The 27028-nt window shown below is 41.0% G+C and overlaps 1 protein-coding gene across 1 annotated transcript in view; it reads left to right on the forward strand.

Moving 5' to 3' along the window:
* The window catches only part of PREX2 (phosphatidylinositol-3,4,5-trisphosphate dependent Rac exchange factor 2), a 307653-nt gene that overhangs the window by 255175 nt on the left and 25450 nt on the right, over positions 1-27028 (forward strand). The window contains 2 exon segments of the mRNA XM_030553242.1: positions 192-382; positions 23995-24097. Of these exon segments, the coding sequence (XP_030409102.1) occupies positions 192-382; positions 23995-24097 (294 nt within the window).

A 27028-nucleotide genomic window follows, 5' to 3' on the forward strand; every position in this document is an offset into this window, starting at 1 on the left:
CTTGTAGGTGCCCTTCCAAATCTGTGCTTTGAAAGCAGCTGGACTCAGGGTTTGGCCCACAGTGCTCATGTGTTCTGGTCTGAAGTCATTAAACTCAGAAACAATTTAGTTGTCACCCTTCCAGAAGAGAACTTCACATACATCTTGATGGCAAATGTTGTCTAAATCTCTCTGTTCTCCTTTGCTTGCAGCTGATGCGGCCCCTCAATTCTTTGGATGAACTTTACCGACTGGTAGTGTCTTTTATCCGATCCAAGCGCACAGCGGCCTGTGCTTACACTGCTTGCAGTGCCTCTGGAGTTGGATTGCTATCAGTTTCTTCAGAACTCTGTAGCAGACTTGGAGCTTGTCACATCCTAATGTGCAATAGTGGAGTTCATCGGTATGGCAATTTATCCACCTGTCTTTGCTTTAGTCAGTCATTGCAATCCAGTTTGGAGAATAATTTTTATTCCATGTTTTTGCAGTGTACTAGTATGTATCTAATGGACTCTTAAAAGATTATTCATGGTGAGATTCTGGAAGATAAAAGTAGTTGCAGTGATTGACAAAATAAGCAATATAATTTTAGCCTGTATAGCTGCAATAGATTATTCGTCATACAAATTAGTACAAGACAGAAATATTAACATTCCTAAAGCATGACAAGGAAGGTTTCCTATTTGCATAATATATTGTGTATTTGATACTGAACTCCAGTCTAGGCAAGACATTTTAACAGTTAGTATTCATTTTATGCACTGGAGGGAATCTTAGTAGCAGTGGATCTCAAAAACTCAAATACTGCAGGTCTGGTCCAGAATAACCAGAAGCACTATATCCTGGGGTAATACTTGGCATGACCAATTTGATTACAGAAAATGAACTCAGACACTTGACATTTTAAATTTTCAATTGATTTGCTATATACTGCACTGTACTAAACTCTGAGTGACCTTAACATACTTCTAAATAACCAATTTTTACAAAGGTCACCATGATGTTAGTGAAATTAATCGAAGAAAACAGTATGTGTAAGTAGGGTAGGGTTAGAACTTTGTGTATATTACAGCGAACATGAAAGAATAACAGCTGAGGAAAATAATCATTAGGTACCTATTCTGTAATGGTTCTTTATACAACCCAGAAGCTGATGCTAACATGATCCTTTTTTACATAAAGATACAAACTATAGATTCCAGTTATCAGTCAGTTTAAAAATGTGTTCATTCTCATGATTCACTGTTTCAAACTCCTTACACTATTAATTTCTGATCCTTAGTAGATTTTCATTTGAGCAGCATCAGTTACAAATTTGTTGGGTTATAACAAAAATAACTTTATTTTCAATTTTATGTAATGTCCATCTTTCTAAAAAGAACTTTGGAAAAACAGTATAGTGCCAGTCCAATGCAGAATATCAGGCATGACAAGCTGGAAAAGGTCAGCAAGGTATCAGAGAAACAATCAATAAATGCATGTTATGAAACAGACTTGTCGTCTTTATCAGCTCAGATCTGACGGCGCATTTGTATGACACTGCATTATTGGCAGACAAGTATATGTGGCATGATGTATACTGTCCTCTGTTTTAGAGAGACAAGGTGAGTGAGGTAATATCTTTTATTGGGCCAACTTCTGTTGGTGAAAGAGACAAGCTTTCAAGCCACACAGAAGTCTTCTTCAGGTCCTTCTGCAGGTTTACCTCATCCACTTGTTTTAGGCAGTTATATGAGATAATGATATTTTTTAATACCATCCACTGTACCAGAGCAGGATGGTTGTGTTTATCCTTCCTTTAGCATGTGGGAACACTATATAAGCTGGATCAGCATTACATTTTTAGAAGGCCCTAAAGCCCTTATGTTTTACTCTGGCTATTTATCCAGATTTATCATTTTTACAAGTAAGATGTTTTTGATGATTTAGAGAATCCCGTTTTCCAAGTTATAACTCCAGCTAAATATTTTAGTCAACCAATGGAAATATGGGCAGAATTTCTGTCCTTCTTTTCCCTCCATGGCTCCGATGAGAAGCAGCATCTTCTGTCTCCCATGTGCCTTTTTTATTGATTTTTTCTTTAAAATGTTACCGTGAAAGAGACTGTCATCTCTAGAATGAACAGGGATTTAAACAGTTCAGCCTTGTCCAGCACATATTATGTAAGAACAGCGGTACTTAAAAATGGATCGACCCCAAGAATTGAAAGGTCATGAATTATTCAGGCTGGCCTATTGACAGGAATATTAGATACTTGTTTCTCTGAGAATTATGGGTTTGTGTGCATATGCTTTATCTTTATACCAAACATCCAAAGACTTTCATAGGTGGAAGAAAGAAAGGGTTCTATTTGGGCATAATTCTCTTTCTGGTGCTTATTAGAGATGGGCATATTACCATGAATATTTATTTGAATGGTTAATTAATTCACTTTAACTCAGTTTGTGAGTTTCCTGAGAATATTCTACACTAAGTGTTTACTAACAGAAATATTTGAAAAATGGTGAATTTTAAATGGCTATTGTAGCATACTCACAGAAAATGAAATTTGAATTAGAAAAAGTGAATATTTTGTCAAAAATCTGTTTGTTGTGTTAGGTTTTTTTGAGTTATGCTCAATCAGAGGGCAGAAACATACCATGTGATCCACATATCCAATCAAAGCAGCATGAATATCAAATATGCAGAATGAACAGCTAGTGCACATTTTACAGATCATGAATTATTGGGAATATACTTTAAATTATGGGAATGTGTTTGATAAAATCATAAACTTAACATCCTTGAACAGAAAGACAATTGTCTGAAAAAATAGTACACTTTGAATTATTCACTCAGCAGTAGTGCCCATTCATATGCATAAATTATAAAATATCTCATGAAGTATAGTGGCCTAAAAAGTAGTGATAAATTTTTAGCCCCTGTTCTGGTAGAATAAGATTTAATCTTTGCAAGCAATTGTAGAGGAGACCTCTATTTCTAAACCTGATTGTTTAGACACATAGAGTTCTGAATTCTCATTTCTAATAAAATATTGTATGTTAGCCCTGTGGGTAGGCTACCCTTTGAGAGAAACCTTCTTCAATGGATTGGTCCTCTTACCAGTTTAAAGGTGAACAATATGACAGTAACAGACTCTAGTTCTTGTTTCCACATGTCTGCATTAAATATGCAAACCCCAGATTTTGGCCCGTGGAACTTATTTTCACCAGGTTTCCAAAGTTAGATCCTTAATGGAGCCTGACCTGAGACTCAGTCTAGAGGTACGTCTACACTACGGGATAATTCTGATTTTACATAAACTGGTTTTATAAAACAGATTGTATAAAGTCGAGTGCATGCGGCCACACTAAGCACATTAATTCGGTGTGCGTCCATGGTCCAAGGCTAGCGCCGATTTCCAGAGCGTTGCACTGCGGGTAGCTATTCCATAGCTATCCCATAGTTCCCGCAGTCTCCCCCGCCCCTTAGAATTCTGGGTTGAGAGCCCAGTGGCTGATGGGGCAAAAATCATTGTCGCGGGTGGTTCTGGGTAAATGTCGTCAGTCATTCCTTCCTCCGTGAAAGCAACAGCAGACAATCATTTCACGCCTTTTTTCCCTGGATTGCCCTGGCAGACGCCATAGCACAGCAACCATGGAGCCCATTCAGCTTTTTTTTTTAGTCATCATATGTGTACTGGATGCCGCGGACAGAGGCGATACTCCAGCACTACACAGCAGCATTCATTTGCTTTTGCATGATAGCAGAGATGGTTACCAGTCGTTCTGTACCGTCTGCTGCCAGGGTAATTTGGCAATGAGATGACGGTTATCTTTCCTTCTGTGCTGTCTGCTGCTATCATGGGTGCCCCTGGCTGAGGTCGGCCGGGGGCGCAAAAGCAAAACTGGGAATGACTCCCTGAGTCAATTCCTCCTTTATGGTTTCTAAAAATAGAGTCAGTCCTGCCTAGAATTTGGGGCAAGTGTACTAGAGAAGCAGTGTATCAGAGAGCACAGCTGCTCCGTGTCAGATCCCGCAGAAATGATGAGCTACATGCCATTCACGGGAGGTGCCCCTGCAACAACCCCACCCGTTGCTTTCCTCCTCCCCCAACCTTCCTGGGCTACTGTGGCAGTGTCCCCCCCCTTTGTGTCATGACATTATAAAGAATGCAGGAATAAGAAACAGTGACTTGTTAGTGAGATAAAATGAGGGGGAGGCAGCCTCCCCGTGCTATGACAGTCCAGGCAGGACATTAAGCGGTGCAGGGGAGAGGAGCCCAGCATCCCACTGTTATGATAGTCCAGGCAGTACAGAATCTTTTCTTTACACCAGAAAGGGAGGGGGCTGATGGAGCTCAGCCCCCCGTGGCTATGATGAAGACGGTTACCAGCCGTTCTGTCCCATCTACTGGGAATGACCAGGAATCATTCCTATTTTTACCCAGGCGCCCCTGAGGCCAGCCAGGGGTATTCAGCAGTTATCAAGCATGTACCGTCTGCCACCAGGGAGGGGAGAGGAGCGGATACTGCTCTTCACTGCTGCAGCATCGCGTCTACCAGCAGCATTCAGTAGACATAGGGTGACATTGAAAAAAGTCAAGAAACGATTTCTTTCCCTTTTCTTTCATGTGGGGGGGAGGGAGTAAATTGACGAGCTATACCCTGAACCACGCTGGACAATGTGTTTGACCCTACAGGCATTGGGAGCTCAGACAAGAATGCAAATACTTTTCGGAGTCTGCTGGGGACTGTGGGATAGCTGGAGTCCTCAGAACCCCCTCCCTCCTTCCATGAGCATCCGTTTGAGTCTCTGGCTTCCCGTTACGCTTGTCACGCAGCACTGTGTAGCCTGTAGATTTTTTTTTTTCAAACGCTTTGGCATTTCGTCTTCTATAATGGAGCTCTGATAGAACAGATTTGTTTCCCCATACAGCGATCAGATTCAGTATCTCCTGTACAGACCATGCTGGAGCTCTTTTTGGATTTGGGACTGCATTGCCACCCGTGCTGATCAGAGCTCTACGCTGGGCAAACAGGAAACGAAAATCAAAATTTCACGGGGCTTTTCCTGTTTACCTGGCCACTGCATCTGAGCTGAGATTTCTGTCCAGAGTGTTCACAGTGCTGCACTGTGGGATACCACCCGGAGGCCAATACCGTCGATTTGCGGCCACACTAACCCTAATCCGATATGGTAATACCAATTTTAGCGCTACTCCTCTCGTTGGGGAGGAGTACAGAAACCGATATAAAGAGCCCTTTATATCGATATAAAGGGCCTTGTAGTGTGGACGGGTGCAGCGTTAAATCGGTTTAACGCTGCTAAAATCGGTTTAAACGCGTAGTGTAGACCAGGCCTAGGAGTCTGAATCAGAGTTCAGGATGCTGTGCTGATCACTCCTTTTTTCTACTCTTGGGAAATGGGAGCAGAGGAAACGATTATTCCCATCTCTGCCAGAATTAAGTGTCTCAGGCTATATTTGGTAGAATAAAAATCTGGCTTTCCCAATTTTCCCTAGTTAAACTTTGTTGACTGACTACTAGACTAGAGCATACATTCTTAACATAGAGGTCCTGAACTGATGTCAGAGGTGATGGGCCACACTGTCCTTCCCTTCCTTTTCAGTGGAAGGTGGGAGAGAGTACCAGCCAGATCCGAGGGAAGTTCTGGGACAAGATCTCAATATGGAAAAAGGCATCCCACTATGGAAGAGTTTGAAAACCAGTGGACTACAGACTTTGGCTATACTGTCACTGTCACTTATAACCTCCTCAGTCTCAGCAATGTTTTGGTTTCTAATTTCTCTGTGTTCCAAGTTAAATTGCTTTTTACATTGTACTAGGTTAAAACAGCCTGAATGAGCTCACATTTTCATTCCAGTATCCAAGATAATATTGGGGATTTTGAATTGCTGGTGATTACTTTGCTTTGATTTTTATGTTTGTCAATTGACATTAGAGCTAGAAATACAGTATCTATTCCAGACAGAAATCTTTTTCAAGTATATTTCAATCAGCTGAACAAGAACCAGGGAGCAATAAGTACCTTTAACCTTAACTGACCTGTGTCATATATGTCTACAACCTCCCCATAAATTATCATCAAAAGAATCTGTTGTGCAGATTCAACATCAGGAATTACAATTAATGTAATTCTAAGGAATCAGGTTTTTATGATTTATTTTGTCTTTTTTCATCATAACTAGTTATGGGCTAATAAATTTTACTTCATTTAGTTAAAACATTGCAATTCTACCTGCCAATTAACTATCCTCCAGTAAATGATACTAGGGTTTCTTTGCCTGTATTCATTTTATTTGAACTTGTAATCAGTCTGTACAAATGTAGATGATCAAAAGCACTTTTAAATATTGAATCATTATGCCAGTTCCTGCTCCAGAGGGAAGAGACAGACTGTGCTTCACATACCCTAGATCTTTCTATGCCAAAATAAAATTAGGTGCAGCAGCTGCAGAACTCAATTTGGAGACTAGTAGGAATGCAAACTAAAATGAATTATTTAAAATATTCAAATAATGCAGTTTTGGGGTTTATTTATAAGTTTCTACTTCCAGGTAGATAGAAAGGAGAGTGTGCCCTTTACAACCATTATGAATCTTCTGGAGATACTTCTGTTCTTTATTATTTTTTCTGTATTTGATTTCCTTCTTTAAAGCATCTAATTGCTGCTCCTTTAAGCCACGGGGTTTAGGCTAGCAGATGTTCTGCTGAGTGATGAGACAGGTTCTGCCAAAGGCTAATTGTGCTCCTGAAGCCTGCCCAGCTCATGAAGGTCCAGGGAGCAACACACCTTTCATGGGTAACAAACCCAGATCTCCCAAACAGCAGCACAGAGCTCCACTGTAACTATATTTTTGTTGTTCTCATCTCAGTTCTCCTTTATACATTAATTTTCTTTTAGAAGTTTGACTAGAGAAATTTACTTCTGAAATCAATGAAACTCTGCTGCAAAGATCTTTTCTTGGGGCCCAGTTCTGAAACTCTTACTCTCGCTGAACTACTTGATCTTGTAAGTAAGCCTGTTGGCTTCAACAGGACTACTTACATGAATAAGCACATGCCAGCATGAGCATACCTTGTAGAATTAGCCCCTGTGTGTCTCAGTCTTTACAAAGAGTAGTCAGCTAAACTTTGATTTCACTTCTGCTCTCTCTTTATTAAATATTCACTGTTTTCTCCTTCAATTTTACTATCCCTATCTCCATTTATTTTTAATCTATTTTTATGATCCATTATCCACTGAGACAGAAATAAACTTTTTTTTTCTTCATAATATAAATATTTAGGATAATAGAATGTTTAATACTGTGCTTGTTACAGTTCAAAGGCAGATAGAGATGTGGGGCACAAACAACACATTGAAAAACAGGAAGTAATCCGTAACAATTCTAATTTATGTTCCCTTTCTATATTTATTTTTATTTATTATTATTTATATTCCCTTTCTATACTCCACACATTTTTGCTTTGTTCGCTTTTAACATGCATATTAGGAGTGATGTTAGTCATATGCAGTTCTCTTTCATGTTTCATCTGTTGAAACATCATTCTGCTTAGCACATAATTTAAAAAGTGCAGAGAAATGCATGAAAACAGACTGAGTGGGATGGTTCCAAACAGGACTCCAGTGCAGTGTCTTCCCCTTCGCTCCCTTCACCTTTATGCACTATGTAGATGTTTAACTGCCTGGGTTGATATATAGCTCCCTCACTTCAACCTGCAGAACCAAACTCTCATGTTTCCTACAGTATTTCTTCTCCAGTACTCAGGGCTTTGGAGGAATCTGAATCTTTCTTACAGAAAACACCAGTATAAAAAAATCCAATAGACCCCTTCAAACTGTCTAGGATCAACTTGTGTAAAAGTTCTTTTGATTTTGAGATGAAAAAAAAATTAAATTGAATGATCTGAATTCTTCTACCACATGAAATAAATTAGATTGCAGTTTCCCAATGGATAACAGCTTGATTTGATCTGCCAAGGACTTAAAAATGAAACCCTTTCCTACTCATTTGAAGAAGATGCTGTTCAGACTAATGTATATGGTGGTCAAGTTTGTCCTTGAACTATCTTGACACTATTATTAAGCTTGAGCAGACAAGAAGCACAGGACAATTCAAACCTTTAAAAATTCTATTCTTTGTTTCCTGACAAGTCCAACTTCTTGGCATACAAACAGTATTCAAGGTGAGGTCTTCTGTAGTTAATGCCTACCTGCAAAATTTCCAACCAATAACATAATAGCATTAAATTTGAGGTAGAATTATAGGGTATCTATGATGCTCCTAAAAGCATTTGTATAGTCTTTGAAAAAAGGCAAAAGTTGACAGATGAGTGAGTCCTAGACCCCCATTCTGGTTTTTCAGTTGAATTTATTTTCATTCCCCTTTTCCAACAGAGAGGGATGTTCACAAATTTTATTTCTGGAAATAGCATCTCTGGTATGGAGGGATGCACTCGTTCCTGTTAAAAATTAGAGAAAAGGGCAATATTATCTTCAACAGGTTTCATTGCTCACAAAAAATAGGCTAATTTTGAATTTAATGTTACCCCTTCCCCAAGGCTTGGCTCAAACCTCCCTGGTGCTTGCTAATTGGAGTGGCTTGTCTCTGCCCCTGGCATGGGTTGAGTCCTGGGTTTTTTATTTCAGTGCCTGGTGCCTTCACCCAAAGTGACTCCAGTCTGTGCCTGGGAAACAAAGGTGCTGTCCCTTGGGAAATTCACAAGAATATAACCCAATACACAAACAACACAATACATTACTACAAGCTCCAATCAATGAAATGACACGCTCAAAAGAACAATATAACACAGGAGGCTTTACTAGGGACAGGAAACAAATTCTGTAAGGAAGAAAAGGATTAAGATTAACTAAAACACCATGATATCAATAATATAATAAATCCTCCACCTCCCTGTATTCACCACTGTACACAGACCTTCAGCTTCCTCTCTAGCACCATTCCAGGCAGATAAGAGGCTGAAGAGAAGTCCTGCAATGAATGCTGGAGCGCTGTGAATATTGGCCAGCTTAAACGAAAAGAAAGGAGTTCCCTTACAGTCTCTTCAGCCCTGAGTGAGGCAGAGTGCTCTCATGACTCCCTGGTCTGGAGCCCTGTGGAGGTCTTGGATGGCTGTAGGTGGCTGGCACCAGACTGCTTCTCTGTCCTCCTGATTGCTGGTCTCCACAGGACTGGCACTTCATGATCATGTTCTAACTCTCACAATAGCTCAAAGTCTCCCGTTGTGCAGGAATAGGAGTTGATTAGAGACTCTCTGACCCCAAGCTGTGCTGCCCCTATCTCAGCTCCAAACTCAGACAATCCAAAAGCTAAACTAAAATGAATCCCTTTGTCTGTCTCCAAGGCTGTTTTTCCCCTCCAACTGAGAGACTGACCAGCCCTGGCTCCTTGTTGGCCCAGCACATTGTCTATATAAATCACTCCATCAGAAACTCCCTACTGGCTTTTGTAGAAGTTTCCTGACTATTCTATCCCTGCTCTGGACCATAAGCAGGCTGGGAAATGGTGTCCAGGGACTCTGGAGCCATTGCTGTAGTCCAGAGGGTTGGACCCCTGGAGGCTCAGTTCATTGTTTCAGGAGCTAGCAAACTCCAAAGAAGTTTGTACTAAAAACCTGGACAAATGTACACATGCAGGACTGAAGTCCCAAGGTAGAAACCTTAAAGGCTACAAATCAGGACGTTTTTTCCAATGTAGATCTGAAATATGACTATATATACACACCTATTCAACTCTGTCATGAAATGTGTCTCTGGTTTGCAGTCCTCAATTGAAACTTAACTCAAGGGCCTTCCCTTCTGCATTTTGTTTGCTCCAAGGCTATTTATCAAGTTCATGGTGATAACAGTTTCATGCTTTAGAAAGAAATGAGTTTCCTTTCTTAGATGAAATGCTCATAATGACCATTTCTTATGAGCAAATAACTTGTTCCTCTGTAAGAAATCTTCTTTGGGATCATGTGTTTCTCATCTATTTCAGAAATGGAGTCGTCTTACCTGCCAGAGACTAGTCTAATTAGCAGTTGTTCTCTTGAAAGATGAAGCCAGTCTCCCACCTTCCAAGAAACAGTTTAAAGAAAAACAACATATACTAGTAAAAAAAACAAAAGGCATCAGGTTTGAGGCCTTCCTGAGTGGAAGTAGTAGTTTGGGTTACAAAACACATCCTCCAGGATTGGTCTCCTGTCTATAAATGTACTGTCTCTTGTTTCAGCAAGCAAGAACTCAGCTGGTAGCTGAAGTTTGAAAATACCTGGCAAGGCAGATTTTGATTATTCCATGATGCAGTAGCATTACCAACAAACACAATAGCTTCCAGAAAGAAGCATTGATAGCTACTGTATTTTCATAATTAAATTAGAGACGTTCAGACACCAAGATTATTGGACATATCTTGAAAAAGTTAATACTGACATTGCACTAAACATGAATGGTTCAGCACCTGACTCTGCTTACAAGACAATAATAACACTTCAGGCAACTGAACTTAACCACAAAGTCCATAAAGGCCCAAACATGAGTCTCAGAATTCTCCACTAGGCCAATTATAATATTTTAACTCTTTTTAGAGGTTATCTTCTGCTTTGGAATTTTAATGAAATTTTCTTAAAACCAAAGCATGTCCATTGCTTTCTACCCCCTTTTTCCTGCTACAGCTATATTCTCACCAGACACAATGGGAGGGTAAAATAACACATTCTTCAAAAACCTCTTCATAGTGTTCCTTTAAAATAACGACTCAATTTTTCGTACTACTAGTGTCAAACAGAATGGCCAACTTTTTTTCCCCCATATTTCATGTAACTACATTTTTTTTCTTTTGTTAATGGAGGGTTGGTTTAGTATCTTACCTGCGTATTTCATTTTTAATAACTGTACTAACCACTGGTCCAATCCTCTCCTCGAAAGAAAAAAAAATCATTCTCAGTAAAGTTTCAGCACATGAGCAAATGAGATGAAAGGCGTTTTTTTAAAACCATGTTTGCAGCCAGCATATTTAAATTTTCTTATACATAAACTAAAAATTGTGATGCTTACGTATGCTTACATCATCCTGAATAATGTATTTAAATATATCTAGGCTCTAGGTTCTCATGGACCATTCCCTTCAGGGTGTGACTTAGAAACTAACAAAAGGTCTGGCAATGTCTTCATATAACAGTGGAGCAAGAACCACAGGCAGGAGTGTCAATACTCTATTTTAATACCCCTAATTAATAATGGTCTCATTTTAGGTTGATTCTAGTCTATTGTACACTTGTTTAGATAATTATTTGAAATAAATACAAATTAATGTACAATCACTAGGAATTATAAATAACTATCTTAAAAACGTCAGATCACAAAAAAGAAAACTTTATGCTAACATTTTAACTGCCATATTTAATAAGTATATTGGCATAATTAGTTCCTGGATAAGAGTTAACTTAAGTCTTACGAGAACAAGTAAATGCTTAAAATATCTATATTTTAAAAAGTGGTCAAATGTACGCATGGTTAGCATATAGTATCTATGCAAAATTTATCAAAAGAATAATGACCAAATTTAACACTGAGCAGCAGCTTTAGAGTTTTAGTTAATTAGACTAAGCAAATGTACATCCTGTTCAAATACTTTATTCATGTGACCAGGATATAATTCATTTTGACATCCCCAAGAGCCGTAAGTGATGTGCCAAATATTACACCAATTTGTTTCATCTCATCATCCCTATTCAAGAGATGTTAGACTAATGATGAAGCTCTAAGTATAAGCTAGCCAGAACCCTAATTGAAAACTAGGAATGGATTTTATTATTTAGATTCCTTTAACTCAGGTAACGTTTCTATACAACATGCTGAGTGGCAGCTCAGATGGTACTGTACACAAACACCAATTGATTTTTCCTATGTGGTGACAAATTACATTAAATAACCTGTCATTGATTAGTCCATTTCTGAGTTATTTTAATCTTTCATCTTTTTCAGTAAGAGCACTGTAAAAGGTATGTTGTCTACATATATACAAATGTAACAAATGGGAAACAAGCAGCATGCCATTCAACCAAAAACAAATGAATCCCAGAGCTGGGGAATATTGATGATTGAAAAGGTAATGCAACCTTTTCTGTTAAGGGAGGCTTGATCAACAAGATGTTTGCAAAGTTGTTTTTCAACTATATGGAAGACATCATGACTGGGCTTACCACTCACCTGGGTCCCAGGATTGTCAGGAAGACCCATGGTTCTGGTGCAGGACTCTTCTGGGAGACTAGGAGAAATAGGCAGGGGCTAGGAATAATTGAACTTCCTTAACTTTGCAGGAAACCAGCTAGAACTTATAAAAAGAGTAGAAAGAGGATGTTCTCGGCTGGGTATACCTGGGAAGCCAAACTATGTTGAGGGAAGTAGACTGCCTGCATGGGATTTGTTAGTCTGTCTTGTTTAAATGCTGAGGAAAGGGAATTTGTGGCTTCTGTTTCTCTGACCTGAAGAAAGGAAAGAAACAGATTTTTGTTCATTTAAACTCTGAGGTATGAGGATTTGAGACTTTTGCTTCCATTGACAGAATGTTAGGGTGGGATTTAGGGTGAACTCTAAAAAGAGCTTTTTTCTTTCATTTTCTTCTTGTGATTTATATAGTCTCTTCTGCTGAAGGACCAGTTGCACACAGTGATTATATATGGTTCTGAGTTGCTTTATAACCTTAAATAAATCTTGCTTATTAACCTTTTACAGGGAGCTGCTTTGGCTCCCTGTAAAATTCCAAGGGTGTGGCTGATAGCCTAGAAATCCTTGAATGGTCTTGGGAACTCTTCAACCTTGCTGGACTCTGACCTTATATGGCAACAGTGCATTTGCCACTGAATACCTTATGCCATATATTCAGGGATACTCCTGCCATAAGTTCCTAGTATTAATCTTTTCAAGACCACAAGGAGCGTATTCTCCAAGCAGATCCCTCACACCTGGAACTGACTGCTTTTCATATTCATTCAGAACAACATGCCAGATGCATTTGCTTAGTTTTGCATTTGGTTCATTTTATTTTACTTGACAACGTTGTTGCTGAGATACCTAGCTCTCTAACCTAGCCTGGGTGGGTAGTTTTCTTTGATGTTTGTTGTGTTTTTTCTCCCACCCCTCCTTTTTTTTTTTTTTTTTTTTTTTTTTAAACAGCACTTGGCTGCCATGCTGATTTTGCTTGCAACATTTGCAGTTAGGAATATGGAGCATTTCATGGCAGCCAGCGTGCTTCTTATAAAACATTGACTACACAAAACAAATTTAATTCAAGCAGAAAACGAAACAATTATTTGAAATAAAACAAATATTCATATGTAAATTATATGCCATGATTGGCAGAAAACTAAATTTAAATAATTGTGAAAAAGTACCAAAGTGTAAATCCTGATTTATTAATGAATCAGCTCAGTGAAACGTTATTAAATGGTTTATTTAGAATATCTTTCATATAGAATGTGCCTATTTAACTATCTAGTTATCCAGCCAAAATAAAGCAATTACAGCTTTATTGCTGGTAATGTGTAATAAGTTAGTTACTTTATGTCATTATTAAGGTTATGCGTTTGGAACGGAAGTCACTGATTCTGTGACTTTCCGTGACTTTTGCAGCGGTTGGTGCGCCTGGCTCAAGGGCAGCTCAGGCAGCACCTGCGCCATTTGCACTGGCCGCTGCTGGGGCAGTCTTGGGCAGCAGAGTTTGGGTGCGGGAGGGGGCAGGGGGTTGGGGCACAGGATGAGGTGAGGCGGGCTCTGGGTGGCGCTTACTTGGGGGGCTGCCTGGAAGTGGCAACATCCCCCTCGCTCAGGTGCTAGGCAGAGGTGTGGCCAGGCAGCTCTGTGCACTGCCTGCACCCAGTGTGCTGGCTTCACAGCTCCCATTGGCCGGGAACTGCTGCCCACTCCTCCTCCAGCACCAGCAGGGGTCCTGGGCCAAGTGCCCCTTCCTCCCAGCACCAGGGCCGCCCTCCCCTAGTACCTGTGGGGCCCATGGGCAGTGCGCCCCCACCATGTTTTAGTCAAGAGTATTTTTAGTAAAAATCATGGGCAGGTCACAGACAGTGAATTTTTGTTTACTGCCCATGACCTGTCTGTAATTTTTACTAAAAATACCTGTGACTAAAATGTAGCCTTAGTCATTATTATCTGGTTGATAAGGAACTAATGCATCAATTATCTGAGAAATAACATGAATAAATCATTTCTATTTTTATGGCAACCATTCATCAAAGCCATTTTGGTGTCTCAAGAGCAAATACAACTAAATCATACACAATCGTAAATTTTAACTTTAATAAAATTCTGTGTTAAAATGAAGTCATGACATTGTTCCAAAGATTTTAACAAATACAAGACTTAGTGGTGCTTTTGAAAAGAAGCAATGAATATGTCTAAAGAGTATGTTTGTATGCATGTTTTCAATCTTAGATGCACGGTTACATTTTCAGAGAGGCATATTGATAGTTAGCACCATTCCCATTCTATTTAAGGTCTTTTTCACTGCTAATTCTCCAGGCTGTGATGAAAACGTACCTCTCAGAATTATTATTACTTTTTTGCTGCAGACATATAGTAGCAAGTCAGCTGTTCAGTTTGGCTCTGTGCATTTCAGGGTTACACGCCAGTAGTTACCTATCTCTTTAGTAGTCTGAGCCGTTGTTCTTCATGATGCTGTTTTCTGTTTGTCCTAACTTTTCTCACTTCAGTGGTTTAACTGCTTGACCACTTAATTGTTGCAAGGGAAGGTGTTTTGTACCCTCACACTCAGTTTTCTCAGAATCTTTGTAATGGATTGCTGTTTCAGCATTTGTCAGATGATTGATAACTTCATCTCAGATCATTGTCCACAGCTAATTCTTCAAGGTGAACTTAATGTGAGACTTTCTGACTGAATTATGTTTTTCACATGTGGAATACCTCAGGTATCTTTCCTTCTGCTCGTAACAGATACTCACGTAATAGATAATTTAATAAACAGACATGTGAAGTACTATACTCGAGAGTATGCAGTGGAGCTATATGATATCTCTCTGAAGACAAATGACTTGAGATTTGTTTCCGCCACATTGAGTAGTCTCATTACATTGAAGGGAGTGTTTGTGAAGTAATTTGCTACTCATTGTGACAATTAGGCTCTTCATAACAGAAACAGAGCTTGGAAAGTGTAGTTATGCAGTATTAAACCAAAGCATATAAGATCAAAGATCATGACATAGGTCACCAAAGATCAATAGATTTTTGCTTCTTGTTAACTTTGAGGTCAGTGTATAGAAGAAACTAGGGAATTGAACTGATTTAATTATTGAAGGAAATCACTGTTTCTAAATTGTACACAAAAAGCTATTAATAAAGAAAAAGATTGAATTCAGTATCTCCTTTCTAAGTTTATTAATTTGAAACTTTTACAGCCCATAAATGTACTTAGTGGTATTTAAAACTTATCACCTTTTTTTTAGATGAGTGCATCAGCTAAGTGCACACATTTTTCCTCCTACAGATCTTCTGCTTAGCAGGATGATTATTTGATTGAAACATATTGTCCATGGAAGTGTGCGTAATACAATCCATGCAAAATCTTCTGGTCAATATTTGACCAAAGGTGTATAGAAAACTAATTGTAATTATGTGTCTGAGGATTCTTTTTTTTAGCTTTTTAACATATTAGGGAACAGACACTATAAAGGTCTATGAAGGAGAAAACATTTTATATATGCATTTTGCTAGATGCAAAGATTTGATTAGTGCAATGTGCTTTGTTTGGTGTTACACTGAAAGACTACTGAGGAACTCATTTGGTGCAGATTGCAGCTACCTACCTGTTAAGTGGTGCAGCCAAACAGTATGTGTTACCTTATCCAAGAAGTACATAGGCTTTGCTCAAGGAGTTGACTTGGATTTGCTAAGTCCTGTGTGGCTGTTGTCCTGGCTATCTGAGAAATCATCTTTCCACCCTTGTCTCACCATAATAGATGAGGTCAGCTGGTGTGTCCAAGCTGATTGTCCCTAGTTTTTTGTCTGGTGCTGCTGCCAGAATGGTTTCAGGGCAGGACTTTTCACTCTGACATGTACTCCCCATGCTTGTCAAATGAGGAGATATAACTGAATAAGGTAGCAAAGGACTTGATCCTCATCCCACTTGAGTAATTGGGGGTTTTGTCATTTGATTGAACTAGAGCAGAATTTAGGACCAAAACTGAAGACACCTCTATAACCACTACATCTTCCCAAAAATGTATTGGGCAATGTGGTCTGGAAGAATGAGCACAAAGTTGGGAGTCACTGACTCACTGAAGTGACTTTTCGGTCTCAATCTCCCCATTTGACATTAGTTCTATGCCATTGTAACTCCACTGAACAGAATGGAGGATCAGGGCTGATAAATTTAATTTATGAAAACTATGTAGTGTCCCTCAGTCTCTTTTAGGTGTACTGTACAGATACAGCTAATAGTGAAGTTTGATATCACCATGGCTGCTAATTTTAAATTAAAGAAAAAAAATTGGAAAGTGTTGCCTCCAGTTGCTAGTTAAGGGCCAAGTCCTCCTCTCCTGAATGAAGTGAAAAAGTCTCTCTGAAGTTGCATAGATTAAATAACATAAAAGCACTTTTAGAAATTACATGGGCCAAAAGAATTGTTAACCTTTGCAATTACATTTCTCAAAGCTGTAAACTGTGCAGTGTTCCCTTTCATTGTAATGTGTCCAAAAATACACATTTTGCACATAGGAGCATTAGGTTGATATAAGGCAGCTTACATAGACCTTATGTCTATTAAGTCAGTGTATACATTACAGCCTTGCTCCTGTTGGTGTAAGTGCCCTACTATATTAGCATAATAACTCCACATCCATGAGAGGTGCAGAGCTTATGTCAGTGTAGTTAGGGTGACAGTGTCCCTGTAGACACTGCATTACATGCATCCGACGAAGTGGATATTCACCCACAAAAGCTCATGCTCCAATACGTCTGTTAGTCTATAAGGTGCCACAGGACTCTTTGTTGCTTTTACAGATCCAGACTAACACGGCTAGCCCTCTGATACTTGCAGCTATTGGCTCTCATTCTTGTCAATTTCATGGCTCCACTGGAGCCATAAAAGTGACAAGAAAGCCAGTTTTGGGCTCCCCAACCAGACTGCTGCCTGTCCTCTGCTCCAAGCTGGGCTGCCACCTGCGTTCCCGACTCAGGCTGCCTCCAGGGTTCCCCCTGGGGAGCCCTGCTCTCCCCCCAGGGTCCCTGCAACCAGGCTGCCACTTTGGCTCCCCACTCCAATCCGGGTTGCCACCTGGGCTCTCAACTCCCCACCAGGAGCACGGTAGCCGACCAGATTCCGGGCACAGATCTCCCTGCTGGGACCCCAGCTTGCCCCTGCAGAGCTCTCCACTCCCTGCTGAGAATGGGGCAACTGCACTGAGCTTCTCAGCTCCCCACTGAGAATGGGGCAACTGAACCAGGCTTCTCAGCTCCCTGCCAGGAATGGCACAGCTGACAGACACCAGACATGAATCTCCCTGCTGGAACCCTGGCTGCCCTCAGCTGGGAGCTATGTGCTCAGAGTCTGGTCGGTTGCTGTGCTCCTGGTGGGGAGTGGAGAGCCGGGGGGGGGGGGGAGGGGAAGCCAGTCTCTGGGCAGGGAGATCTGTGCATGTCAAGATAGCTGCCCCATTCCCAGTGGGAAGTGGGGAGCCAGAGGAGAGGGGGAATAGGTGGGCTCCTGGTGTGGAGCAACCCATGGATCTGAGAGCCCTAGCTTTCAGCCCCCCAAACTGCCCCTCTTAAGTTGGTGGAAGCACTCCTGGTGAGGATGCACACCATTGACAGAAGAAGGGCAGTGTGGACATGAACCACTACAGTAATTACTGTACCTAACATAGGTCGATTTAAGTTTATAGTGTAGACATGCCCTATGGGCAGGTGGCATATGTGTGCATTCGGTACAAGGAGCTCCTGGCCCTCAGAGACCATGTACAGGCTTTGGAGACCAGAGTGACTGAACTGGAGGAGCTGAGGGAGACAGAGAGGTACATAGATGAAACTTTCCAGAACACAGTAGAACGGTTCCACCCCCGGTCTGACAGCCTCTGTGCTGTCACAGGGAAGGAGAGCATCTTACTGGAACAGAGTGAAACAATCCCATAGTTGGGTCCCAGATGATGATGTGGTATCCTCTCACACTGAGGATACCTCTCCAGGGGAGTGAACTCCAGCTATTAGAAAGAGACAGGTATTAGTAATATCCAATTTGATCATTAGAAACATAGATAGCTGGGTTTGCAATAACCAGAACAGCATGGTGACTTGCCTTCCTGGTGCGAAGGTTGCGGATCTCTTGAGACAGCTAGATAGATTTTTCGGTAGTGCTGGGGAGGAGCCAGTGGTCATGGTACATGTAGGTACCAATGACATAGGGAAGGGTAGGAGAGAGATCCTGGAGACCAAATTTAGGCTGCTGGGTAAGAGATTGAAATCCAGGACCTCCATGGTAGCATTCTCTGAAATGCTTCCAGATTCACGTGCAGGACCAGACAGACAGGCAAAACTGCAGAGTCTCAATGCGTGGATTAGATGATGGTGTAGGAAGGAGGGGTGTCATAAACAGATACTTAAGGGTTAATGTCTCTGTTACCTGTAAAAGGTTACAAGCAGTGAACCTGAAACACCTGACCAAAGGACCAATCAGAAGACAAGATACTTTCAAATCTCGGTGGAGGGAAGACTTTGTTTTGTATTGTTTGTTTGTCCGTTGTTCTCTCTGGGTTCTGAGAGTGACCAGACGTACCTACAGGCTCTCTAAATTTCTGTTCAAGTAGTATGTACAAATAGAAAGGCGGTTTAGTCTTTTTGATTGTTTTCTTTATTTGCAAATGTGTATTTTGCTGGAAGGATTTTAATTTGTATTTGTGCAAGGGGGAAGGCTTCTCTATAGTGTCTATAAGCTGAAAGACCCCGTAACATTTACCATCTTGATTACAGAGACAACTTTTACTTTTTTCTTTCTTTTATTAAAAGTTTTTCTTTTTTAAGACCTGATTGATTTTTTCTCCTTGTTAAGGCTCAAGGGAATTGAGTCTGTACTCACCAGGGAACTGGTGGGAGACAGGAAGAGAGAAGGGAGGGGGGAAGGTGGAATTCCTCTGTTTTAGATTCACGGAGCTTGAATCTGTATTACCTCTTGGGGAGGGGAAAAGAGGAGGGGGGGACATGCATTCCTCCCTGTTTTAAGATTCAAGGAGTTTGAATCACAGTGAACTTCCAGGGTAACCCAGGGAGGGAAAGCCTGGGAGAGGCAACGGTGGGGGAAAGGGTTTACTTTCCTTGTGTAAGATCCAGAGGGTCTGGGTCTTGGGGTCCTCTGGGAACGTTTTAGGGGGACCAGAGTGTACCAGGCACTGCAAGTCCTGGTTGGTGGCAGCACTACAAGATCAAAACTGGTAATTAAGTTTAGGAGGATTCATGCTGGTACCCCATCTTTTGGACGCTAAGGTTCAGAGTGGGGGTTATACCATGACAAGAGGTTTAGATTATTAGGAATTGAGGAAACTTTTGGGAAAGGGGGAGCCTATACAGGAAGGATGGGATCCACCTAAACCAAAATGGAACCAGATTGCTGGCCCTTAACATTAAAAAGGTCGTAAGGCAGTTTTTAAACTAAGGGCTGGGGGAAAGCTGACAAGTGTGGAGGAGTACATGGTTCGGACATCCCTTAGGGGTGAATTCTATTAATAGAGAATCTCTCTGTCCTAGTGAGGATGAGAGGATGAGAGGATGGAAAATAATAAAATACAGGCAGGGTCCGATCAGAAACAGTCAAATAAAAAAAGAGTCCCATTCAGTTATATTGCATAATGGCAGACAGCTAAAAGGGGACATGTTTTTAAAGTGCTTATATACCAATGCTAGAAGTCTAAATAATAATATGGGTGAACTAGAGTGACTTGCGTTAAATGAGGATGTTGATATAATAGGCATCACGGAAACTTGGTGGAATGAGGATAATCAGTGGGATACAGTAATACCAGGGTACAAAATATATCGGAAGGACAGAAGAGGTTATGCTGATTGGAGAGTAGCATTATGTGTGAAAGAAAGCATAGAATCAAATGAAGTACAATCATAAATGACTCAAACTGTACCACAGAGTCTCCATGGATAGAAATTCCATGCTCTAATAATAAGAGTATAGCAGTAGGGTCAGTTTTCAGAATGGAGAGAGGTAAATAGTGGTGTCCCCCCACCAGTCCTGACCAAGATGGTGATAATGACTGTGAAATGCTCAGGGAGATTAGAGAGGCCATTAAAATAAAAAAACACCTCAATAATAATAATGAGGGGTTTCAATTATCCCCATATTGACTGAGTACCCGTCACCTCAGGACGGGATGCAGAGATAAAGTTGCTTGACACCTTAAATGACTGCTTCTTGGAACCCACCAGAGAGGCAATTCTTGATTTAGTCCTAAGTGGAGCACAGGACCTGGTCCAAGAGGTGAATATAACTGGACTGCTTGGTATTAGTGACCATAGTATAATTAAATGTAATATCTCTGTGGCAGGAAAAAACACCACGCCAGCCCAATACTGTAGCATTTAATTTCCGAAAGGGGCACAAAAATGAGGAGGTTAGTTAAACAGAAATTAAAGGCACAAAAATGAGGAGGTTAGTTAAACAGAAATTAAAGGCTACAGTGCCAGAAGTGAAATCTCTGCAAGCTGCATGGAAACTTTTTAAAGACACCATAATAAGAGGCTCAACTAAAATGCATATCCTGTCATAAACAGATAGCTAAGGGTTAATGTCTCTTTCACCTGGAAAGGAGTAACCTGAAACACCTGACCAGAGGACCAATCAGGAAACAAGACTTTTTCAAATCTGGGTGGAGGGAAGTTTTGGGTGTGAGTTCTTTGTCTTGTGTCTGACCCTCTCGGCTCTGAGAGTGATCTTTCTGTCTCCTGCCTTTCTAATCTTCTGTTTCCCAGTTGTAAGTACAAAGAGATAAGACAGTAGGTTTATATTGTTTGTTTTTTGTATTTACATGTGTGTAGTTGCTGGAGTGTTTTGAATTATATTCTTTTTGAATAAGGCTGTTTATTCATACTTCTTTTAAGCAATTGACCCTGTATTTGTCACCTTAATGCAGAGAGACCATTTTTATGTATTTTTCTTTCTTTTATAAAGCTTTCTTTTTTAGACCTGTTGGCGTTTTTCTTTAGTGGGAATTCCAGGGAATTAAGTCTGCAACTCACCAGGGAATTGGTGGGAGGAAGAAGTCAGGGGGGAAATCTCTTTATGTTAGATTTACTAAGCCTGACTTTGCATACCCTCTGGGTGAAGAAGGAAGTACTTGTGTTTCCAGGACTGGAAACGGGGAGGGTGGAATCCCTCTGTTTAGATTCACGGAGCTTGCTTCTGTGTATCTCTCCAGGAACCCAGGGAGGGAACACCTGGAAGGGAGAAGGGGAGGGAAATGGTTTATTCCCCTTTGTTGTAAGACTCAAGGAATTTGGGTCTTTGGGGTCCCCAGGGAAGGTTTTTTGGGGGACCAGAGTGCCCCAAAACACTCTAATTTTTTGGGTGGTGGCAGCTTTACCAGGTCCAAGCTGGTAACTAAGGTTGGAGGTTTTCATGCTAACACCCATATTTTGGATGCTAAGGTCCAAATCTGGGAAAAATATTATGACAATCCCAAATAAAAAAACATAGTGAGAGAACCAAAAAAGTGCCACTGTGGCTAAACAACAAAGTGAAAGCAGCAGTGAGAGGCAAAAAGGTATCCTTTAAAAAGTGGAAGTTAAATCCTACTGAGGAAAATAGAAAGGAGCATAAACACTGGCAAATGAAGTGTAAAAATACAATTAGGAAGGCCAAAAAAGAGTTTGAGGAACAGTTAGCCAAAGACTCAAAAAGTAGCAGCAAACTTTTTTTAAGTACATCAAAAGCAGGAAGCCTGCTAAACAACCAGGAGGCCACTGGACGATCAAGATGCTACAAGTGCACTCAAGGACGATAAGGCCATTGCGGAGAAACTAAATGAATTCTTTGTATTGGTCTTCATGGCTGAGGACGTGAGGGAGTTCCCAACCTGAGCCATTCTTTTTAGGTGACAGATCTAAGTCACCAGGACCAGATGGTATTCACCCAAGAGTAGTGAAGGAACTCAAATGTGAAACTGCAGAACTACTAACTGTAGTCTGTAACCTATCCTTTAAATCAGCTTCACTACCAGATGACTGGAGGATAGCTAATGTGATGCCCATTTTTAAAAAGGGCTCCAGAGGTGATCCCAGCATTTACAGGCCTGTAAGCCTAACTTCAGTACCAAGCAAACTAGTTGAAACTGTAATAAAGAACTATATTGTCACACATATAAATGAACATAATTTGTTGAGTCAACATGGTTTTAGTTGAGGGAAATCATGCCTCACCAATCTACTAGAATTATTTGAGGGGGGTCAACAAGCATGTGGACCAAGGGGATGCAGGGGATACAGTGGATATAGTGTACTTAGCTTTTCAGAAAGCCTTTGACAAGGTCCCTCCCCAAAAGCTCTTACGCAAAGTAAGCTGCCACAGGATAAGAGCAAAGGTTCTCTCATGAGATTGCTAACTGGTTAAAAGATAGGAAACAAAGGGTAGGTATAAATGGTTAGTTTTCAGAATGGAGAGAGGTAAATAGTGGTGTGCCCCCAGTTCTATTCAACATATTCATAAATGATCTGGAAAAAGGGGTAAACAGTGAGGTGGCAACATTTGCAGATGATGCAAAATTACTGAAGATAGTTAAGACCCAGGCAGACTGCGAAGAGCTACAAAAGGATCTCTCAAAACTGGGTGACTGGGCAACAAAATGGCAGATGAAATTTAACGTTGATAAATGTAAAGTAATGCACATTGGAAGGCATAATCCCAAATGTACATATAAAATGATGGAGTCTAAATTAGCTGTTACCACTCAAGAAAGAGATCTCGGAGTCATTGGGGATAGTTTTCTGAAAACATCCACTCAATGTGCAGCAGCAGTCAAAAAAGTGAACAGAATGCTGAGAATAATTAAGAAAGGAATAGATAATAGGACAGAAAATATCATGTTGCCTCTATATAAATCCATGGTATGCCCATATCTTGAATACTGTGTACAGATGTGGTTACCCCATCTCAAAAAAGATATACTGGAATTGGAAAAGGTTCAGAAAAGGCCAACAAAAATGATCAGGGGTATGGAACGGCTTCCGTATGAGGAGAGATTAATAAGACTGGGACTTTTCAGATTGGAAATGAGACGGCTAAGGAAAGATATGATTGAGGTCTATAAAATCATGACTGGTGTAGAGAAAGTAGATAAGGAAATGTTGTTTACTACTTCTCATAACACAAGAACTAGGGGTCACCAAATGAAATTAATAGGCAGCAGATTTAAAACAAATAAAAGGAAGTATTTCTTCACACAACACACAGTCAACCTGTGGTACTCCTTGCGAGAGGATGTTGTGAAGGCCAAGACCATAACAGGGTTCAAAAAAGTATTAGAAATTAGATAAATTCATGGAGGATAGGTCTATCAATGGCTATTAGCCAGCATGGGCAGGAATGGTGTCCCTGGCCTCTGTTTGCCAGAAGCTGGGACTAAACAACAGGGGGTTGATCACTTGGTGATTTCCTGTTCTGTTTATTCTCTCTGGGACATCTGGTGCTGGCCACTGTCAGAGGGCAGGATGCTTGGCTAGATGGACCTTTGGTCTGACCCAGTAGGGCCATTCTTATGTTCTTAATTAACTTCCAGGATGAGTGTGTTTCTTGCCTGCACTAGTATGTAGCTGTATCATTGTAAATTTATGTTGCTTTCTGCAGGTTTTTAAGGAACATTTCTGTCTGTATAAGAACTTAGATATATGTTTTTGGATTCTGATCTATACTCTTTGAGCAACCAGTAACTGTTTAGGAGATGTAATGACAACAGATATCTGACTTAATTCTGTCTTTCACTGCAGCTGCACTCTGAGTGTCACTCTGGAGCAGGCTATAATTCTTGCTCGGAGCCATGGACTACCTCCTCGCTATATTATGCAAGCTACAGATGTGATGCGCAAACAGGTAGGCCAGCCTTATGCTTCAGAATGTTAACATTTCTCTGTAGGAATTTCATGTATTCAGCCAAAAAATGAATTAACTAGTCATTTTTCTCAAGAGTGATAGTGACTTAGATAATTATAATATCAAAAAATTGTCTGTCTCCTTAAATTAGTTGCAAGATAATTTGAGAATGGTCTGACTTTTTTTAGATAAAGGAAATGCAGTAGATCTAATCTACCTGGATTTCAGTGAGGCATTTGATACAGTTCTACATGGGAAATTATTTGTTAAATTGGAGAAGATGGGGATTAATATCAGAATTGAAAGGTGGATAAGGGTCTAGTTAAAGAGGAGACTACAATGGGCCATACTAAAAGGTGAACTGTCAGGCTGGAGGGAGGTTACTAGTGGTGTTCCTCAGGAATCGGTCTTGGGACCAATCTTATTTAACATTTTTACTACTGACCTTGGCACAAAGTGTGCTAATAAAATTTGTGGATTACACAAAGTTGGGAGGTATAGCCAATATGGAGGACCAGAATAGCATTCAAGAAAATCTAGATGACCTTGTAAACTGGAGTAATATAAATGGGATGAAATTTAATAGTGCACAGTGCAAGGGCATGCATTTAGGGACTAATAACAATAGAAATTTTGCTATATGCTGGGGACTTATCAGTTTGAAGAGACAGAGGAGGAGAAGGTCTTGGGTGTATTGGTTGATCACAGGATGATTATCAGCTGTCAATGTGATGTGGCCATGAAAAAGGATAATGCAGTCGTAGGGTGCATCTGGTGAGGTATTTCCAGTAGAGACAGGAAAGTGTTAGTACAATTATACAAGGCACTGGTGAGACTTCATCTGGAATACTGTGTGCAGTTCTGGTCTCCCGTGTTTAAGAAAGATGAATTCAAAATGGAACAGGTGCAGAGAAGGGCTACTAGGATGATCCAAAGAATGGAAAATCTACCTTATTAGAGATCACTTAAAGAGCTTGGCTTATTTAACCTAACCAAAAGAAGGCTGAGGGGAGATATGATTGCTGTCTATAAACACATCAGAGGGATAAGAACCAGGGAGGGAGAGGAGTTATTTAAGTTAAGCGCCAGTGTGGACACAAGAACAAATGGATATAAACTGGCCATCAACAAATCTAGGCTCAAAATTAGGCAATCAAAGGAGTGAAGTTCTGGAAAAGCCTTCCCAGGGGAGCAGTGGGGCAAAAAACCTAACTGGCCTCACGAATGAGATTGATAAGTTTATGGAGGGGATGGCATGATGGGCTACCTACAATGACATGTGGCCTATCTGTGATCGCCAGTAGCAAAAATCCCCAGTAGCCAGAGACAGAACACTAGATGGGGAGGGCTCTGGATTACTGCAGAAAATTCTTTACCTGGTGAGTCTTGCCCACATGCTCAGGGTCAAACTGATTGCTATATTTGGGATATGGAAGGAATTTTATCATGGGTCAGATTGGCAATTGGCAGATTGGCCAAGCAGCAGTTCTGTAGAAAAGGACCTGGGGATTACAGAGGATGAGACGCTGGATATGAGTCAACAGTGTGCCCTTCTTGCTAACAGTATATTGGGCTGCATTAGTAGGATCATTGCCAGCAGATCGAGGGAAGTGATTATTCCCCTCTATTCAGCATTAGTGAGGCCACATCTGGAGTATTTCATCCAGTTTGGGCCTTGTACTACAGAAAGGATGTGGACAAATTGGAGAGAGTCCAGCAGAGGGCAATAAAAATGATTAGGTGGCTGGGGCACATGACTTATGAGGAGAGGCTGAGGGAACTGGTCTTATTTAGTCTGCAGAAGAGAAGAGTGAGGGGGGATTTGATAGCAGCCTTCAACTACCTGAAGGGGGTTTTCAAAGAGGATGGAGCTGAGCTGTTCTCAGTGGTGGCAGATGACAGAAAAAGGAGCAATGGTATCAAGTTGCAGTGGGGGTGGTCTAGGTTGGATATTAGGAAAAACTGTTTCACTAGGAGGGTGGTGAAGCACTGGAATGGGTTACCTAGGAAGGTGGTGGAATCTCCATCCATAGTGGTTTTTAAGGTCAGGCTTGACAAAGTCCTGCCTGGGATGATTTAGTTGAGGTTGGTCCTGCTTTGAGCAGGGGGTTGGACTAGATGACCTACTGAAGTCTCTTCCAAACCTAATCTCCTATGATTCTATGACTGGCAGAGACCCTGGGGGGAATTTTGCCTTCCTCTGCAGCAGTGGTTCTCAAGCAGGGGTCCGGGGCCCCCTGAGGGGCAACAAGCATGTTTCAGGGGGTCCACCAAACATGGCCAGCATTAGACTCGCTGGAACGCAGGGCAAAAAGCCTAAGCCCTGCTACACAGTACTGCAGCGTGGGGGCACCGAGCTCCACCACCTGGGGCTGAAGCCGAAGACTGAGCAACTAAGCTTTGTGGTGCCCCCTGTGGTGTGGGACTCAGGGCAGTTGCCCTGTTTGCTACCCCTTAATGCTGGCCCTAGCTTTTATACGCAGAAAAACAGTTGCTGTGGCACAGCTGGGCTGTGGAGGTTTTTATAGCATGTTGTGGGGGGGTCCTCAGAAAGAAAAAGATTGAGAAGCCCTACTCTGAAGCATGGGGCATGGATCACTTGCAGGTTTAAACTAGTATAAATCATTAATTCTCTAAAAACAACGGAGTCTTTTGTTAGTCTCTGAGGTGCCACATTTATTTGGGCATAAGCTTTCATGGGATATGACCCACTTCATCAGCTGCATGGAATGGAAAATACAGTAAGCAGGAATAAATATACAGCACATGAAAAGATGGGACACTTGAAGTCTTTAAACCATGATTTGAGGACTTCAGTAACTTGGCCACAGGTTAGGGGTCTATTACAGGAGTGAGTGGGTGATATTCTATGGGCTACAATGTGCAGGAGGTCAGATTAGATTATCCTGATGGTTAGAGCCCTCCGTATAT

This window comes from Gopherus evgoodei, chromosome 2, assembly GCF_007399415.2.
Source record: "Gopherus evgoodei ecotype Sinaloan lineage chromosome 2, rGopEvg1_v1.p, whole genome shotgun sequence".
Classification (NCBI taxonomy): Eukaryota; Metazoa; Chordata; order Testudines; family Testudinidae; genus Gopherus; species Gopherus evgoodei.